Source organism: Lemur catta, chromosome 1 (assembly GCF_020740605.2).
Source record: "Lemur catta isolate mLemCat1 chromosome 1, mLemCat1.pri, whole genome shotgun sequence".
In the NCBI taxonomy this organism is placed as follows: Eukaryota; Metazoa; Chordata; class Mammalia; order Primates; family Lemuridae; genus Lemur; species Lemur catta.
In genome coordinates this window covers 8,448,377-8,468,406 of record NC_059128.1, presented here as the reverse complement: position 1 = coordinate 8,468,406, position 20,030 = coordinate 8,448,377, and the positions used below count along the sequence as shown (strand labels likewise).

Here is a 20,030-nt window from a genome sequence, read left to right as displayed (position 1 = left end):
AGCCTTTATTCATTTACACAGTCATGCAGCCATCACTACTATCTAATTCCAGAACATTTTCATCACCCCCAAAGAAGTCTCATGTTCATTAGCAGTCACTTCCCCTTCCTCCCTCTGCACAGCTCTGGCAGCCACTGACATTTCCATCTCCAGATGTGCCTGTTCTGGACATTCCATAGAGATAGAATCCCCATGCCTTTTGTGTCTGGCTTCTTTCACCTACTTTGCACTGAGACATAATATAGCATTGTAGGGGAAGAACTTTGGGGACCAGGCCTGGAGTCTCTACCACGCCACTTACTCACCATGTGATCTTGGCAAGCCACTTTCCTATCATCCCTCCCGCCACATTTGGTCTCAGTTTCCTTGTCTGTAAGATGGAGAGATAATGCGATGTCTGCCCGTCTCACTCAGAGATAATGAGACCGTCAAGGGCAGCACCAACATGAGCGGGGCTGCCCTGAACCTGTGCCGTGTTCCTGGTTCACATCTCAGATCTGCTGCTTCTGGTTAACTTCTCTGAGTTTCTGTTTCCCATCTACCAAATGAGTACCGAGTGTTGGGAAGGTTAAGTGAGATACACATGCTGTAGTGGGTTGAATAGTGTCCCCTCCAAAAAATTCACGTCCACATTGAACTTCAGAATGTGACCTCATTTGACGATACGGTCTTTGCAGAAATAATTAGGTTAAGATGAGGTTATACAAGTTGAGCATCCCTAATACAAAAATTCAAAATCTGAAATGCTCCAAAATCTGAAACTTTTTAAGCTCCAATATAATGCTCACAGAAAATGCTCATTGGAGCATTTCAAATTTTCAGATGAGGGATGCTCAACTGACATAATACAAATATTCCAAAATCTGAAAAAGTCCAAAATTTGAAACACTTCTGGTGCTAAGGATTTCAGATAAGGGGGTACTCAACCTAAACAATGTCCCCCTAGACTTAGGTGGGCCCTAAATCCAATGATGGGTGTCCTCCTAAGAAGAGGAGAGAACACACAGGGACACAGAGAAGGCAGAGATGGAGGCAAAGACTGGAGCGATGATTCCAAAGGCTGGGCTACCCTGTTTCTCTCTTCCTTCCCCAGGCCCCAGAGGTGGGCTGATTTAGGGAGTCTCAGACACAGTTAAAAAGGAGGTCACAGGGCCCAATTCTCAGCTTCCAAACAGCCCAGCCACCCAGTGTACCTAGGTGGGAGGTTGTCTATAGACAGCCCTGAAGGATGGCCAATGATGGGGTTCTGAGCCTCCTCTAGACGCCTCTCCACTCTGAGTCACCCTTCATGGCCCACTCGCTGGCCAGCAAGGAGCATCTGTTTCTTCTCTTCAGTTCTGGCCAAGACAGAGAACAGCCTGTGTGGCCCCCTTGTCATGACACTATCGCTATCTTGTGCAACGGCAAAATGATAAAATCAGAGCAGCCACTGCTGGGTGCTTACCAAGAGCCGGCTGCTTCACCACACTATCTCGTGTGATTCACAAACTCTGCAAAGCGCCCACTTTGCAAATCAGGAGACCGAGGCTCCGGGAAGTGGTATAAAAAACGATCCAGGTTTGCCGCCGTTCAACCATGATGGAGCTAGGATTTAAACCCTGCTGAGTAACTCCACACCCTCCACCTGTCCACCAAATCAGACCCTAAGGAGCAGCGTCTTGCCTTTGGAGTCAGGTTTGTTCACAAAGTACTGATATCTTCCACCTGGAGGAAGACAAAACAGTGATGTAGAATTCCATGAGACTGGGAACTTCCTGACCGCTTCTGGGCATCTCTTAGGGCCTGAGTCTGACCTGTCATCTTATGTTTCATGAAGGAAGAAGAGACTGCCTCCCACTGAGAACTAGTTATCTCTGTCCGCACCATAAGGAGCCAGAATTTATTCTCTGCGGCTCAGTCCTGGCATTATTTTTTGCTAGAGCTGCAAGACTCACCTTTCAATTTTTTGGCTATTTTGGTGCCATTATTTACTTCTGCAGAGTTTCCTAAAGGTTCACCAAAAAAAAAAAAAAAAAAAAAATCCTGGCTGGATGATGAAGCGGGGCAAGAGGAGGAGAGGTTGTCCCAGGGGAGGGCTCTCTGATAAGGGGGTTTGTGAGGACCGGAAGGCCCTGAGGAGCACGCATGTGGCTCTCCGTGGGAAAGTGCTCCCAGCAGGGGGCACAGGCAGTGCAAAGGCCCTGAGGTGGGGGAGGCCGTGGCACGTTCTAAACAAAGCGAGGAGGTCGGGGGAGCTCCCGAGGTCGGGAGTCCCTTCCGAGTGCTGCCCCTGGGGAGGTTTCCTCCCGCGTGCTGAGCTGGGACTGTGTTCACTCATGGGACTGTCAAGCCTCCCCCAGGAGGAGGCTTTGGTGAGCCCCGGCCCAGGCGGTAACGCCTTCACCTCCCAAGCAGGGCAATGCAGGGACAGAGAGTTTTATATGGAACTTAGTTTTTTTTTTAACTTTCCTGGTCCATGGAACCCCTGGCCCAGTGAAGCTTTTTCTGCCAAGTGGGCACTTTCTCCCCCCAAGCTGGCACCCAGAGCTCTTCATTCTGGGCTGGCTGCCAGGCCATCGCCTCGGGCTTCGGGCGGGGGTAGCACGTGTAGCAGCCTGAAAGCCCAGGGTGTGCTCAAGCCGACAGCGTCTCCTGTGGATTTCTGAGTGTCTGTGCTTTGTTAAACCTACCCTTAGGATTTTACGTTTATTTCCCTTACATCTGACACCCTACTCTCACGCCCTCCGTTCCCTGCCTCCTGTGTGCCAGACACCACATGCTCTTCTAAGGTGGCAGCTGCCTGGCACCAGGTCGGTGCTCCACACGTGTTTGTAGAATAAGGGGACAAACACTCAACCCTGTGCTTAGACAGGAGCAGAGGGTTACGCCAGGGCGTGAATGATGGATGGGCGCTAACCGGGGAGACGGGAGTGGGCGGCCGTCCTTAGCAAACACGCATAGGCAGGCGCTTCCAGGAGGCGTCAGGAGCCCATGACTCACCCCACTCCCCACAGAGAGTGGCCCTGGGCACTACAGCAAGACCACAGTGGAGTTTGTGAGTTCCAAGGAGTTGGGCCGTTGCCTTGTGCAATGACAAAATCCAGTGTTTCCGGAATTTTAATCTGGCAGAAGGATAGACTGAAAGAAAAGAAATAAAAGTACAGGAGATTGGTCTCAAGTCCTCTATTGCAGACTTTGTGCGTTGCGTAGTAGCAAGAAAGGTGTGACTGCAAACAGCCCTGAACAGAGGCATAAGAGCCTCAGCCACCAAAAGTATTGGGTCATTAAATATGAAATGTCCTATTTCAAATCAAAATTATAGTTTATTATATCTCAGACAAGAAGCAATACAATTAAGCAAAGTGTGGACCTAAACTATCGACACAGTTTTGCCATCTTAACGGTAGCTTGTTTATGCCAGCAGCGAAGAAGGCTGGAGAGCGAGTGGCGCTGAAATCACCAAAGGCATTTTCCATAGCTTGTTGAGAATTGAATATTTTTCCTTGCAAGAAGTGGTCCAAAGCCCGGAAGAAGTGGTGGTCAGTTGGTACAAGGTCTGGTGAATATGGTGGATGACAGAGAGTTTCTAAGTCCAGCCGTTGTAGTTTGAGCAGCGTTGTTTGTGTGACATGTGGTCGAGCGTTGTCCTGCAAGAGGATCGGCCGGTCTCTATTGACCAGTTTTGGCTGGTTAATCTCAAGCATCCTCATCATCTTGTCCAACTGGTTGCAGTAGACATTGTTTGTCATCAATTGACCAGGTTTCATAAAGCTGTAGTGGATAATACCAGTGCTGGACCACCAGACACCATGAACTTTTTTTGATGAATTTTTGGTTTTGGACTGTGTTTCAGCACTTCATCTTTATCCAATCATTGTTGGATAACAGAACAGAACTTCTCATTGGGCCGAATGCTTGCGATTGTCAAAAAGAACCCATTTTTCATCACATGTAACAATACAGTGTAGAAATGGTTTGCCTTTATGTCATGACAACAAAGAAAGGCAAGCTTCGAGACACAATTACTCTTATGATGCTTGTTTATTAATAATTCACACGGAACCATTTTATCCAGCTTCTTTACCTTGTCAATTTGTTTCAGATGGTGCAATATTGTTGGAATAGTAGCGTCAAACCTTGTGCTAATTCACGTGTAGATTGAGATGGATTCGCTTCCACTACAGCTTTCAGCTCATTATCCACCTTGGTCTCAGGTTGCCCATGTATTTCATTTTCAAGATTAAAATCACCAGAACAGAATTTCTCAAACCATCAATGTACTGTGTGTTCATTAGCCACATCCTTCCCAAACACTTCGATGATATTTCGAGCTGTCTGCGCTGCATTTGTTCCACAGCAAACTCATACTAGAAAATAACATAAATTTTTGACTTATCCATGGTTTCATAAAAATTGCTCTAAAAAAAATTGAAAGATAATCGCACACCAGACCATGCATTTGAAAGACTGAGGATGTACCTTCACAATAAAAATAAAACAAGAAGTGTCAAAGTGAAATGTTAGAGATATCAACTGCCAAACTTAGTACTTAAGGAAATCAGACATTTCGTACTTAATAAGCTAATACGATGCTGCATTTCATCCTGTCAAGACGTCTGCCCAGCTGTGGTTTTCTTTCCTTCATCTGCAAGTTGTGATAATAATAGGTACATCATATACTGCTGAAAGGACTGAGAACCCTGCAGGTGCCCAGCATGTCAGCGTTCCTGTCGACATGTGCTGAGTGACATATGCTAGAGTCTTTCGTCTTGAAGAACCTGTTGGATATGACTAGAAAAATAAAGGAGAAAATGACTCCAGAGTTGAGCACCTGGAGACCTGGAAAGTGGCCCTTGTGTCACAGTGAGGACTGAGACCACATGTCCCTGTGCATCTCAAACTCCAGAGCTCGCCTTCCTGTGAACACGCATCGAGCACAGCCCACGGCCTCACTTACCGCAGGGAGTCCGCCTGCCCAGGGTGCCCCCCACTGGCATCAAAGACACCCCCAGGGAAGGTTAGCCTGTCCCACTGAGCTGGCCGAGTTGTCCTCTGTTTCTGGAAGGCAGCCCCGGGTCCTCCACTGGCCACCTCTTTATCCAAGTACCTAGGGTACGTTTACCAAGTGCAGCTCACACCAGACTATAAGTTTGAACCAAGCCTCCCAGAGCATGGGACTACAAAGGGAACTGTGTGCAGAAAAGGCAAGCAAGGAAATCCCCAGCAGAGGGTCCCCACTGCCTTCCCGCTGCGCAGCCCCTCCTGTCTTCTGCCACATTGCAGGGGCCAGTTTCCCTTCACAGACGTGGGGTCCCCTCACCCTGCCCTCTGCCCCACTCCCCACAGCCCCAGAGGCGGAGGGAGACCCTCTGTCCCCCTGGGCCAGGGCTTGCTTCCCGTTCCTGATCCCCAGTGAACAACAGTGGGAAAGGCTGTTTTCTTAAAAAAATAAACTTACCATTCCACCCACGGGGTGGGGACCCCAGGGCCTTGGCAAGGCCACCATAGACTCATTTCCGAAGCGGAGCTTACTCAGTCCTCAATAATGGCATGTGTGTGGCAGTGAGGAAGCCAGCCCCCACGGCCCCACTATGCTCGGGACAGTTCTCCCTACGGTCTGTCTTCCTGCGTGAGGCAAAGCCAAGGTCAGACCTGCACACCCCTCCTGCTGGCAGAGCTGCCTCAGACTCTCTGACGAGTAAATAGTTACGGGACAGGGCGACATCGCCTCCTGACAAATGCTTCTCAGAAACCGTCCAGTCTAAACTCAGACTGAGCGGAGAAAAAGCCAACCACTGGCCAGCCAGACCCCGACCTACGTTACTAAACAATGGGAAAGGCAGGCATCTGGAGCCTTCTCTGGTTAAAATCTAGCCTGGAACAGTGGGAGACAGTTGCATAACATCTGCGGGACTAAAAAAGTCCTCTGAAAAGGTCTCTCCGGGTAGGAAAGAACCTTCTCCTAAGACGAATCCCAGCTTCCTCCCTAAAACACACGTCTGCTGCTTATCCTCAGAATATTAATTATGTTTCCTGCCTCGCAATTTTAAGATCTCCAGCAACAGGAGAAAACCGTCAGAAAATTTAAAAGTGCAGTTTGTCCCCACTCAGGTGTCAGCAACAGAAAAAGGCCAGATTCTGAGGACACATGTGACAATCTTCTATCGCGGACATTTGGGGGATCACCTTTCTGGAAGCCAGAATTTAAGCCCCGAATTCTGGCATGAATGGTTCTCCTGCTGTAGGGAAGGGGCTGGAAATATCTTAGTTCTTAGGAGTGAAGATGGCAGGTAAATGGCATTCAGCTGAAGGGTCTTGCTGCCTGACGCTCAAAGAAAGCCAGAAATTTCTTGCTGTCTGGAACTGGAAGTATTGAGCAGCACTTCAACTTGATATATGCAGGCTTACATCAAAAATGGACTTTGGAACTGCCAAGCAAGATTAAGGAAAAGTGCATCTGACCTTACTCAGCTCTGAGCATTGCATGAGTCAAACACTTTCCTAGCTCTCCATTTGCACAATGGAGTCCACGCTGATGGATTCCTGGCAAGGTATCCTTCATGACCAAAATCCAAAACGGGACATTCAGTTTGGCTCCCACAAGAGCTGCTGCAGAACCCCAGACACTCAGGAGCCGACTGTGAATGGGGCAAACGTCATCCCTCAATGCACACCAATGTTTTGCGAGCCTTTGGGGGCAAGGTAGTGATGCTAGTATTTGTTTTTAGGGCACGTTTGCCAACTATGGCTCTTGGACAGCATTGGGAGTCTCCCCAGATGTTATCAAAGTAAAGAGGGAGATAGTAGCTGAATAATTTCTCACCATCCCCAAAGTGCGCAGGGAGAGGAAAGTAGATTTTCCTTTCCAAATCCCAGCTTGCTTCCTCTGTCTTGAAAGACTCACTTTTTCGGCAATCCCCCCGGTGACATCATGGGAGGGGAGGTTATATAATTTAAGACAACCACATTTCCACAAAGCTTCCCAGAACAGAAAACACCTCTGAAAGCAGCTCTCAGCATCAGAAAATCCAGCTGAAGTTGTGAGTCTTTCATTTTCTGCCTGAGTAAGTAAATGACCATCTTTTTTCTCTTATGGGAATATAAGAGGAAATCTGTGTTTCTTAGAAAAAAAGAACAAACAAAAAGCTTCCTTGTACGCCTAGATACTGGCAAAATTTTCCGCTTCTGTGGGTGTATGTTTCTTTTTAATAATTCTAGATCAACGTAAGAGACTTTTATTTCCATGCCTAGTTTGAGTTTTAATTGCTTTTCCAGAACAGGAGGAGAGAAAGTGTTTGGAACAGTTTGGGATGGTCCCAGCAGTAGTTCCTTGTATCAAGGTCAAATGAAACATGTCAGGGGTCTGACTAGTTACAGCCTACAAATTCTGATTTATAAAAATCAAATTAGTCCTTCCAGTATGGCTTACAGCATTTCATAAGGCCAAGAACTAGTCGGGTTATTTGTGGCTTGAAAATGGCATCTTATGTGACCACGCTGACAGTCTTTAACATCTGTGCCTGTATTTCCAATGGCCTTACCATCACCTCACTGTTGAAATTGAAGTTAATTTGAAGAAAGATAATTTGTTTAGGAAAGTCACACTCTCTTCCAAGTAGCACATGTCAAGGCTTTATAAAATGTGCAGAATTCAGAAAATATCACAGAGGAATGACAGCATCATCATCTCTAGTAGATCCACCCAATGCATTTTCTGAGTTTTTCAAATAGGATCAAATATCACTAATAAAACCAATAGCTCCTGTTTACTGAGCACCTACTATGTGCCAGGCAAATATCAGAGCTAAAGCTAAGAACCGGTGAAGGAAGATCTCTTCTCCCTGGCCAACTTTATAAACATAGGCAGCAGCTGGTGAAGAAAACCCCTTTAAAAATAAGCCCAGCTTCAGCAGACTCCTGCTGCAGCCGCAGTGGCCACAGCCATGCCCAGGCCCTGGGGGAAGGAGGGCAGTGTCCCCTGACCTGATCAGGCTTGAGCTAAAGCCCCCATCTAGGGGGTGATCCCCGACTTCCTTGGAGGGCAGCCTTGCCCCCGTAGTAGTTCCCTGCGGCTGCTGTAACTACCATAAACTTACTGGCTTAAAACAACACAAATGATTACCTTACAATTCTAGAGATCAGAAGTTCAAAATCAGCTTCCCTGGGCTAAAGTCAGGGTGCTGGCAGGGCTCTGCTCCTTCTGGGGGACCTGGGGGAGAATCGCTCCTTGTGGTTTCCCACTTCCCGAGGCCGCCTGCATTCCTTGGCTCGCAGCCCCTTCCTCTGTTGTCAAAGCCAGCAGTACAGCATCTTCGAACTTCCCTTGACTTCAACACCGCTGCCTCCCTCTTGTAAGAACTCTGTGATGACCCTGAGCCCACCCCGGTAATTAGGATCCTTTCCCCATCTCAAGATCCTTATTTTAACCACATCCACAAAGTCCTTTTTGCCATGAAAGGCAGCACATTTTCAGGTCCCAGGGACTAGGACGTGGGCATCTCTGGGGGCCGTTATTTGGCTGACCCTGCGTCCCGGGGCAAAGCCCCTCCTGTGGTCTGGGGAGGGCCTGGGCAGGCTGACAGCCCGCTGACCTCTGTGCTCTCCACAGAGGACAGAGGAGCCAGGGCCCCTCCCGTGTCCCCAAGAACCATCCTTTCATGCTCATGCACCCGCACTGCCCAGAGACACGGGCCTCCACCTCTGTGTTCACGGACACCTCCAATGTCAAGGGACATTTGCCTCAAGAAGGAAAGGAGGGAAGCCAAGCCGACCTCATTGTGGCTCTCGGTCTCCAGAATGAATCCCTTTCTCTCTCTTCCAGTTCCTTCTTACACCTCCTGGTGGTGAAAGCCTGGAGGCTGGAGACAGATGGGAATCTTATAGCTGAGAACCAGGCCCTGGTGGGGTGCAGCCTTTTGGAATTTAGTACCTTAGTGTCCTAGCGCATTGGATCCCAGGTCATCCCTGAACTGCTCCATAGCTCAGGAAGAGAAGAAAGGGGTCTCCGTGGGTGCTTCCCAACCGTGTGTCACAGCACTGTGGTGGCCCACACAAGGGGAGGTGGCCTCCACTCAGAGGGACCAGGACACTTTATGTCATCATCCTTATTATCACCATTACTATTACTATTGTTGCCGCGATTACCACTGTTAAAGCCTTATATGTGATGCACTGTGACCCATAAAATACAAAGAGATTTTACATAAGTGGTCTCATTCCTGCCTCAAAATGACCCTTGGCAAGAACCACCGTTATTCCCATTTTACAGATGAGAAAACTGCAGCTCAGTTACTTGACCTGCCCAGAATCACAAAATGGTGACCTGGAGACCCACACCCAGGTTCTCTGACTCCAGGCCCGTCCTCTGTGTAGCCACAGCTTGCCGTGTGACAGAGGCCCGGACTCCAAGCTGGGCCTAGAAGAGCCGTGTACAGACAGACTGGCTCACGTCACCATGTGCCCTTGGGCAAGTCACTTCACTTTGGTTTTCTCTTGGTTTCCTCCTGGTTTCCTCATCCGTATTTTGGGGACAAAAATACCCATCCTTCCTCCCAGGCACGTCGTCAGGACCAAGTCACCTAAAGCCCAGCACAGACCTGACACTCTGAAGGGTTAAGTCTGGGCGGAAGCCCCAGCGCTGGGGGAGGCTGGGCTGAGACTAAACAAGGTCTTCCTCAGGGGCCTCCTGAGTGTACACAGAGAAGTGTCGAGGGAAGGAATGGCCTGTGGCCCAGTGGGCATCTGAGAAAGCAGCTCCTCAAAGTTTGTACAGCACGGGGGGCGCTGGGGTTGCCCACCAAGCATCTAAGAAGGCAGGCTTGCTGGGCGTGTTGGCTTCCTGCGGCTGCTATAACAAAAGACCACAGACCTGGTGGCTTACAATAACAGAAATGCATTCTCTCCCAGGTCTGGAGGTCAGACATCTGAAATCAAGGTGTCGACAGGGCTGTGCTCCCTCCGAACATGCCAGGGGAGGGGCCTGCCTTGCCCCTCCTTGCTTCTGGGGGCTGCCGGCCCTCCGTGGGACTCCTCGGCTTGTAGAGGCATCAGTTCAATCTCCATCTCCATCTTCACGTGGCCTCCTCCTCTATGTGTCCGTCTAAACCTCAGCCCTCTTTTGCTTTTCTGTAATCACTTGGCAAAACTCCAACCCCAGCTGCCTTAGAGCGCACAGCTGGAAGCAGATTTTGAGATGGGATTCCATGCCGCGGTGTGTTGTGGAGTTCTCTGGGGGTCACGTGTCAGGAACTGAGGCAGGCAGCTCTGGGCAGAGGGAGCTGACAGGCAGGCACTTGCAACTGAGGCCCCAGCTGAAACCACAGGGTGCTCCAGAGGGGGTGGCCCCATAGAATTGTCCCAAATCAAGGCTAGGGGGCTGGCCAGTCGCTGGCTACGGGCTGCCCTTGGGAGGGGCAGACCCTTGGTCAAGGCTGCTGCTGGAGGCCGAGGACAATGCTCAGAGAGGGATGCAGCTGTGAGCCTGTGTCCCAGCAGTGGGGCGGGTGCCCTGGAGAGGGGGCTTGGGCAGAGCAGCCCACTGCAGTGGTAGATCCAGCGCTAAGCACCTGTGCCCTAAGCTGGGCATGGCAGAGGCCAGGCGCACAGCTGAGAGATCAGGCTCACCTGCATCCGCCACTACAAACTCAGCAGGGCCGCTGATGCCATGGCCTGCCGGTCCTGCTGTGAGTCCCCACTCCATGAGTGAGTACTCCACACCCTCCTCTGTCTTCTCAGACCCCCCTCATCCCTACCCTCCCACCTCAGCTCAGGACCTCGCCCCCTCCTCTCTGAGAAAACCCGACCAGTCACAGGAGAGCCCAGATTCCCACCTTCCAACCCCTGGAGCAGAGACCTCACCCTCCTGCCTGGCAGCAGAGGTGAGCTAGGGGAAGGGTGGCTGCACCAGGTGTTGTCCAGACTGCCGGGACACCCTGACAGTGAAAATTCTCTTGGGGGGCACGTGTCAGGAACAGAAACAACCTGAAGTATATGTGTGCACATGCCAACAAATCGGTCCTATGACACTGATGGAGTTACAAAGTGGTTCTAGTCTAGTTGAAATTATTTCCCTGAAAATCATGTATTTAGAGAGAGAGAGAGGATGATGAAGGAGGAGGAGGAGGAAGAAAGGGAGAGAGAAAGAGGGAAAGAGGGGAAGGAAGGAAAGAAGGAAGGAAGGAAGGAAGGAAGGAAGGAAGGAAGGAAGGAAGGGAGGGAGGGAGGGAGGGAGGGAGGGAGGGAGGGAAGGAAGGAAGGAAGGAAGGAAGGAAGGAAGGAAGGAAGGAAGGAAGGAACGAGAGAGCGAGGGAGGGAGAGAAGAAGGGAGAGAGAGGAAGAAAGAAAGAAAAGAAAAGAAAGACATAGATACCAACAAATGGATTATATTACATTGATGAGGTTATGAAGTAGCTCTAGTCAAAAAATATTTTCCAAACAAGTCTTTAAATACACATACACCTGTGTGAAGTCATGAGCCACACAGTGACATTTCAGTCAGCGACAAACTGTATGTATGAAGGTTGTCCTATAAGATCATGATGGAGCTGAAAAAATTGTCACGTCGAAGTGCCACACATTTCTCACCTGTTTGTGGAGATGCTGGTGCAAACGAACCTACTAGGCTGCCCGTTGTATAAGAGTCTAGCACATACAATTGTGTACACTACATAAAACTTCGTAATAAATGACTGCATCACTGGTTTACCTATCTACCATACTCCACTTTTTATCATTATGTTAGAGTGAACATTGTCTACTTATAAAAAAAATTGTTAACTGTAAAACAGCCTCAGGCAGTTCCTTCAGGAGGTACCCAGAAGAGGCATGGTTACCATGGGAGATGACAGCCTCACGTGAGTTACTGCCCCTGGGGACCTTCCAGTGGGACAGGATGTGGAGGTGGCAGACAGTGATACCGATGATCCTGACCCTGTGCAGTGCTGGGCTAACGTGTGTGTTTTTGTCTTAGTTTTTAACAAAAAAGTTTAAAAAGTAAAAAAAAAAAAAAATTTAAACTTTAAAAATAGAAAAAAATCTTATAGAATAAGGATATAAAGAAAGAAAATATTATTGTACATCTGTACAATGTGTTGTATTTTAAGCTAACTGTTATTATAAAAGAGTCAAAAATTTTTAAAAATTAAAAGTTTATAAAGTAAAAAATTATAGTAAGCTAAGGTTAATTTACCATTAAAGAAAGACAAGCTTTTTAAAAAAAATTTAGTGTATTTACCACTATACAACATATACATGTAACAGAATTCATTGTACTCCTTAAATCTACAAAAATTTTAAAAATGTTTAGCTAAAAAAAACAAATTTAGTGTAGCCTAAGGGTACAGTGTTTATAAAGTCTGTAGTAGTATGATGTCCTAGGCCTTCACATTCACTCACCACTCACCCACTGACTCTCCCAGAGCAGCTTCTAGTCCCGCAAGCTTCATTCATGGTAAGTACCCTATATGGATTTATCATTTTTTATCTTTTTACCATAAAAACTGTATGAAACATTTAAACTTAATATAGAACAGCATTCAAAGAAAGTCCGTTGTTTCACTTTGCCAGAACAAACTTCCAAAAGCTCTGCTTTGATGCCATGAATTGGATAAAAGAATTGAATTGTGATTAGAGTTCACTGGTGTTTTGATTTGAAGACTCTGAGTATACTGATAGTAAACTGGCACCGTTTGACTGTCTGTGAAGTTCTTCATATGGAGCCAGCAGGCCACCAGCCATCACTGCCACTGTTGTATGTGCACGAGAAAAGCTGGAACTGAACAGCTGAATTAACTTAAAGAACAGGCATTTGATCTAAGTGAAAAGTCATGCCTCTCGGAGCAATCTACAACCGCACCTTTTGCTGCTACATGGGTGAAATCAGTGTCTTAGAGCACAATCTTCTTAAAATTACTAACTTCTAAACCGGCAGCTTTGAGTCTTTGGTTTTCTTGTGCTCGGTGAAATCGCTACAGCCCCCGTAGTGATGCAAAAGCCAACATTTTGTGCAAGTTACAATCACCATCAACTTCCTTGAGAAACACAAGTTCAGTACTTAAATTTTCATTAAACATTTGGTTTTTAGCTCATCACTTCCAGAAGGGTTTATCACAAATTTTAAAAGTATTGACCAATAATAAAATAAACATACAGTTGTGAATTTATGCCCTGCAAAGAATGACAAAACCATTGTAGCAAGAGCATCCAGCCTCCTCCACATGCTCTGGGCATTTCACAGCCACCAAACTGTAATTCCCCAAGTTTTCCGCTGACATGTCGACGGGCAGTCAGGCAGCTTATTCTTCTCGGGGTCTGCTCTCTGCCTCAGTGATTTCCTCCAGTCTTGTGGCTTTAAACATCATCTGTGAGATTACAACTCCCAATTATGCCTCATGGTCTCAGACCTTGTCCCTGAACACCAGACTTGTGTATCTAATTGCCCTCTGGCCATCCCCTCTTAATGTCCAATAGACATCTGGACCTTCACAAGTCCAGAATTGAGAACTCCTGATATTCCCCCCAAATCCTGCCCCATCTTCAGTCTGTCCTCTCCATTTCACTTGATGACAACTTCATACTCCCAGGTGCCCAGGCCAAAACCCTTGAAAATCACGGTGGTACTACCTTCAAAATATATCTAGGACCTGACGCCTTCTCAGCACCTCCACTGCTACCACCCCCTGCCATCACCTGCCAACATTATTATTAGTATGTTTATTATTTATTGACTCTGTCCTCCCACTAGGCTATAAGCACAAAGAGGGCAGGGATTTTTGCCGGCTTTATTCCCAGCCATGTCCCAAATACCTAGAACAGTGCCTGGCACCTAGTAGGTGCTCAGTAAATACTTATTCAGTGGCTAAATGCCTGGAGCAACCAGTAAATTATACTCTAGTGAGAATGACTCAGTGTGAGTGATATGACAATGTCACAGCTAGAAGGGCCTCTTGATGTCATCATGCCCTCCTCAGATGAGGAAAGGCTCAGAGACATGAAGTGACTTGCCCAAGGTCACACAGCCAAATAGACTCTTCCAAGATTAATTTTGTCATATACGATATCTTTTGTTAGAATCTGTGGGGCTTTGCCCAGCTGAAGGAATGTGAAGCGTCACTGAGCAATAGCAATGGTGATGACGACAGTTAACGTTTGCCGAGCACTGATGCCGTGTCAGGAATGCTGCTAGGCACTTGCGTATATTAACTCACCCAGGTTGGAGAAGGATTTTGGGGTGCTGGGGCTTGTCTGGAGCCCCCAGAAATGCCACAGTGTAGGCAGCTGCTCGCTCTGTGTATGGGACTTTGTGGGTCCCTTGCTTTGCTGGCAGGAGACCCCAAATCCACAAGTACAGTATGTGATCTAGCCCTCGTGGGACCACAGAGGGCTGGGAGGGGTGGTCTGGCCTGGGGAAGGGGCTGGGTTTCTTCGCCTCCCTATCCCTCTCCCCCCAAAACTCACACGGGGTGGTGGTAGGCGAGTCAGCGTGGCTGTGAGCGTGGCCCGTGGGGTCGTGCAGCTGAGGTCCACAGCCCAGCACGGTACTCACCAGCCGGGTCTCCTTGGACAAGCTGGTTGACTTCTCTGAGCCTGGCTCACTCACCTGCCAGGGGGGGACATCACATGCAGAACTGATGGTACAGGCTTTCGAACCAGGCTGCCTGGGTTTGAATCCAGGCTCCACCACGGACCAGCTGTGTGACCCCGAACAAGTGACTCAGGTCTTAGCGCTCGATTTTCTTTTTTTTTTTTTTTGAGACAGAGTCTCGCTCTGTTGCCCGGGCTAGAGTGAGTGCCGTGGCGTCAGCCTAGCTCACAGCAACCTCAAACTCCTGGGCTTAAGTGATGCTACTGCCTCAGCCTCCCGAGTAGCTGGGACTACAGGCATGCGCCACCATGCCCGGCTAATTTTTTCTATATAGATTTTAGTTGGCCAGATAATTTCTTTCTATTTTTAGTAGAGACGAGGTCTCGCTCTTGCTCAGGCTGGTCTCGAACTCCTGAGCTCAAACGATCCGCCCGCCTCGGCCTCCCAGAGTGCTGGGATTACAGGCGTGAGCCACCGTACCCGGCCAGCACTCAATTTTCTGATCGGCCAACTGGAGATGACAACGGCCTCCACCTCCCAGGGCTGCTAGGAAGATAAAATGAGCAAACACTTAAATGTGAAACACTTAGAATGGTGCCTGGAACACAGAGAGCATTTAATAAATGTTAGTTGTTATTCTTCTAATTTTATTAGTCATATTTTTGAAGCCCAGCGGAAGAATCCTCTCATTCTGGAAGCCTTCCACCATTGTCCCCACCCTGTCCACACCACTGGTCCCCGTGCCAGTGATTAGTTCCCTGCTGGCTGTCCCCTTCCTAGGCTTTGATTCCATCTCAGGTCACAACCACCGTCTCCATGTCCACGTCCCCTCTGGTCAGTGAGCACCGTGAGGTTGAGGCTGCTCTGTCCTGTGTATGTCCAGCACCTAGCAAAGTGCTGGTGCAAAGTAGGTGCTCACTAAACATCTGTTACACTGTCAGTAGTAACACTTATATGGTTGTTAATAAGACTAAAGGCCACCTTCCGTTTGCCATTTCCTCTACGCGAGGCACCGTGCTAAGCACCCCATAGTACTATCACCAGCTCGCACCACAGTCCCACAAGAGGGATTCGATTTACTCTAATTTTTTAAAATGAAAGTAAAAGTCAATGGATCTAAGATGTTCACACCAAGTGGTTGTACCAGGATTTTTGGACTCAGGGCCTTTCCTTTAAACCAGAGGTCAGCAAACTTTTCCTCGAAAGGAACAAACGGTAAATATTTCCAGTTTTGCAAGCCAGACAGTCTCTGTGGCAAGCACCCAGCTCGGCCACTGTAGCACCAAAGCAGCCATAGACCATCGGTAAATGAGCGGGCGTATCTGTGTGCCGATAAAACTTTACCATCCCAAACCGGCGGCAGGCCGGTCTGGCCCGCGGGCCTTAGTTTGCTGCCTCCTGTTTTATTCTATGTGCCGTTCATTTCAGGTCACTGTGGATGGCAACTTGGACCCCCCTAGAGCTCCAGTCCTCCAACCAGAGCCAGCTCTCCCCTCCCAATGCCACGTCCTGTGACAATGCTCCGGAAGCCTGGGACCTGCTGCACAGAGTGCTGCCGGTATTTATCATCACCGTCTGCTGCTTCGGCCTCCTGGGAAACCTTTTTGTCCTGTCCGTCTTCCTCCTGCCCCGGCGGCGACTGAACGTGGCAGAAATCTACCTGGCCAACCTGGCAGCTTCCGATCTGGTATTTGTCTTGGGCTTGCCCTTCTGGGCGGAGAACATCTGGAACGAATTCAACTGGCCTTTCGGAGCCCTCCTCTGCCGTGTCGTCAACGGGGTCATCAAGGCCAATTTGTTCATCAGCATCTTCCTGGTGGTGGCCATCAGCCAGGACCGCTACCACGCACTGGTGCACCCCATGGCCAGCCGGAGGTGGCGGCGGCGGAGGCAGGCCCAGGCCACCTGTGTGCTCATCTGGGCCGGGGGGGGGCTCCTGAGTGTCCCCACGTTCCTGCTGCGGTCCATCGAAGCCGTCCCGGATCTGAACGTCTCCGCCTGCGTCCTGCAGCTCCCCCACCAGGCCTGGCACTTCGCGAGGATCGTGGAGTTGAACGTGCTGGGTTTCCTCCTACCTCTGGCCGCCATCGTCTTCTTCAACTGGCACATCCTGGCCAACCTGCGACGGCGGGAGGAGGTCAGGGGGATACAGGGCAGGGTCCCTAAGGACGGCAAGACCACGGCACTGATCCTCGTTCTGGTGGCTACCTTCCTGGTCTGCTGGGCCCCCTACCACTTCTTTGCCTTCCTGGAGTTCCTGTTCCAGGTGCGAGCCATCAGGGGCTGCTTCTGGGAGGACTTCATCGACCTGGGCCTGCAACTGGCCAACTTCTTTGCTTTCATCAACAGCTGCCTGAATCCGGTGATTTACGTCTTTGTGGGCCGGCTCTTCAGGACCAAGGTCAGGGAACTTTATAAACAATGCACCCCTAGAAGTCTCTCTCCAATGTTCTCGTCCCATAGGAAAGAAATCCTCCAGCGTTTCTGGCGGAATTAAAACAGCAGTGAACCAAGAAGCCTGGCTTTCTTATCGATTATTTATGACGTAATAAGTACAATTTGGTGGGCTGAATAAAGACCCCCAAAGATATCCCTGGAACTTGTGAATGTTACTAAAGATGGTAAAGGGATTTTTGCAAATATAATTAAGCTAAGGGTCTTGAGATGGCCCTGAATTATCTGGGCCCAATATAATCACAAGGGTCCTTAGAGTCAGAGAAGATGTGACCACGGACAGAGTGACGCAGGGGGTGGGGTTGGGGAGGGGCCCTGAGCTGGGGTTGCAGGCACCTTCTAGAGGCTGGAAAAGGCAACAAAACAGATTCTCCCTGGAGCCTCCAAAAGGAACCAGCCCTGACAACCCCTTGTCTTTAGCCCACAAAGCTGAGTTTGGAGCTGGCCTCCAGCACTGTTAGGGAATACATTCGTGTCGTTTTAATCTACCGAGTTTGTGGTCATTTGTCGCAGTTGCAATAGGAAACTAATACAAGTATCCAGTCAGGGTCTCTTAATACATTTCCACTTGTCCATGCGAAGCTTTCTAGGCTAACTGCGAAGAAATCAGAGATGCTATAGCTAGAGATTCTATCCACAGGAACTTGCGTGGATCCAAATCCTATGGCATAAAAAAGAAAATGAGGAACGGCACGAACACACTGCACGTGCAGCGTCTTGAGTATCCAGAGGAAACGGAGGTGGGCCCCCACTCAGGTTATCGGGGAAGCGGGGTTCAGCCGGGAGCTGGGCTCCAACCGAGGGTGGAATCTGGAGTCGTGGAGACATCGAGGAAGCGCTGGTGGGGACAGAGCCAGAACACAGAGGTGGGAACCCATGGGCTGCTCAGGAAGGAATACTTGTGAGTATTCTCGGTGAACAGTCAGTGCTCCGGCATGCTTCTTGCTACCAGAGACCCGGTGGTGAGCCTGGTAACATCTCTGCCTTCCATGGGCTCACGTCAACAGGGACAGTAGTTAGGAGAGTGCCACAGAGCAGGGTAACCACCACCATCAGGGTGAGGGAGGCCGTGGGAACACAGAGGAGGGCTCCTGTCTGGGTGGCTGGCAGCCAAATCCCAAAGAACTTGGCCAAGCAAAATAGGGGGAAGGAGGGTTCCAGACGGGAGAAGCAAACTAGGCCCAGAGGCAGGTGCGTTCGTGGGTTAGGAGGGACAGGCCGAAGGCTGGTAGAGGACAAGGCAGGTAATGGCAGGATTTGGGCTGGAAGACGAAGGACATGTTAGGGCTACAGTGGTCAGTGGGCAGAGAAAACTCACTACAGAAACGGAAGGGATTCTGGGGGTCTCTGAGGGCCCAGCTGAAGCTAGAAGGCACAACTCTGTCGTGTGCATTTACTCTACCAATGCCCGGGAGGCGAACGGCAGACGGTAGATTGCTCCAGGGGGGTTTGCCGGATAGACAGCCATAGGTCTCAGGAGTTGGGGCGACTGGTCAGACTACAGGGATGGCTGGAGGCGGGGAGCAGTGAGCCCGGGAAGTGAGGGAAGTAGAGTGACTCTGGTGTGTTAAAGGACGGGTGCAGTGGGAGGACCTGGATGACAGAGCAAGAAGGGTAGGAAGTTGTGGCCGCAGAGCAGAAATGTTTGAATGGGACATTCCAGAAGGAGGGCCATGCAGGAGATGACAAGGACCAGGTGTGGCCATGGCACCAGGTAGTTGAAGTCGACAGAGGAAGAAGGGGTTGGAGACAGCACAGTGAAGGGAGTGAGAGGTCAGCAGGGGTGGGTGGCCCACTGGGCCCCGCACCGGGCAGGATGCTGCCGGGCCCACGGGAGGAGGCAGCAGAGGCCAGGAGACCACCTGAGGTCTGTTTCCATGGGGCGGGGGAGGGTGTGGTGACCAGATCACAGCACATGGCAGGGGATGAGCAGCCTCCACAGCTACCCGGGAGGGGCTGGTGCTCTTGGAACAGCAGCAAAACTCATATTCATTCGAGAACTGGAATGTGGGCCAGGGTTCCTGGAGCCTGGACAGAGGTTCTGAGAGGCTGGCAGGGCTGGGCCACCAGGACCTCATCGGTGACAACCCCGGGATCAGCTCCAGCCTCTGCAGGTTTCCTGGAGAGCAGAGTGTGGTTCAGATGGCCAGAATTAGGGCCAACAAGTAGGATCAAACCTGCATGTGTGTTTAATCTGGACCACATGATGTGTAAAAAAGCTAGTCTGAGTAGGTTACCAATATTGAACTTCCACCCGGGAATACAGGTTTCCAGCTGCCCTTGAACATCTGGAAGGTCTAGCAACACCGAGTCTGAGCTCACTCATTCAGCAGATACTTACTGACTGAGCATCTACTTGGTCAGACACTGTTGTAGGCACTGAGGGCATGGCAGTGAACAAAAGAGATGGCGACCTCTGGTCCCCTTGGGTTGGCCATCGGGGCTCCCCCGGGGAGCTGAGCAGCAGAGCCCCCCGAGGACAGGGCACCCTCCCACCGGCATCACACCCGCATGGCCAGGTGCCCCCACCGGGAACCACAGCAGCCACGCGGAGCAGTGTGCTCATCGTCTCATTTAACCGTCCGACTCCCGTGTGAGGTCTACTCCATTATGTCCATTTGCCAGGTGAGGAAGAGGAGGCTGAGGAAGGCAGCATGTGCCCAAAGGGCAGAGGTGGGATTCACCCAGCTTGAAGGACTCCAACACCACTGTGACGTCCAGCCCCCAGGCAGGAACTCAGTGGGCAAAGGCTTCGCAGCGAAGTGGCGAGGACAGGCAGGACCGGGCAGGAGCAGAGCGCTGGGAAGTGCAAAGACTCCCTGCTCTCTCCTCCTCTCCCCGTAAACCGACCCAAACACGCCCTCTTTGCTCCTCTCTCTGCCTACATTAAGCTTCTGGCTTATAAAAATCCTGTCAAGGGTTTGCACAAACAATTGCACATTCAAGAGGAATGTGCTGGCCGGCGAAATCAGAGAACGTGGCTCGCAGGCCGCAGTTCAACGGTAGACTGCAAACA

At 49.9% G+C, this 20,030-nt stretch overlaps 1 protein-coding gene across 1 annotated transcript; it reads left to right on the top strand.

Moving 5' to 3' along the window:
- The first annotated feature begins 6,957 nt into the window (after positions 1-6,957).
- On the top strand, positions 6,958-17,073 carry BDKRB1 (bradykinin receptor B1). Its single transcript, XM_045561269.1, has 2 exons — positions 6,958-7,043; positions 15,989-17,073. The coding sequence occupies exon 2, from the start codon at positions 15,999-16,001 to the stop codon at positions 17,055-17,057; it is 1,059 nt and encodes a 352-aa protein (XP_045417225.1). The 5' UTR covers positions 6,958-7,043; positions 15,989-15,998; the 3' UTR covers positions 17,058-17,073.
- Positions 17,074-20,030: the final 2,957 nt, after the last annotated feature.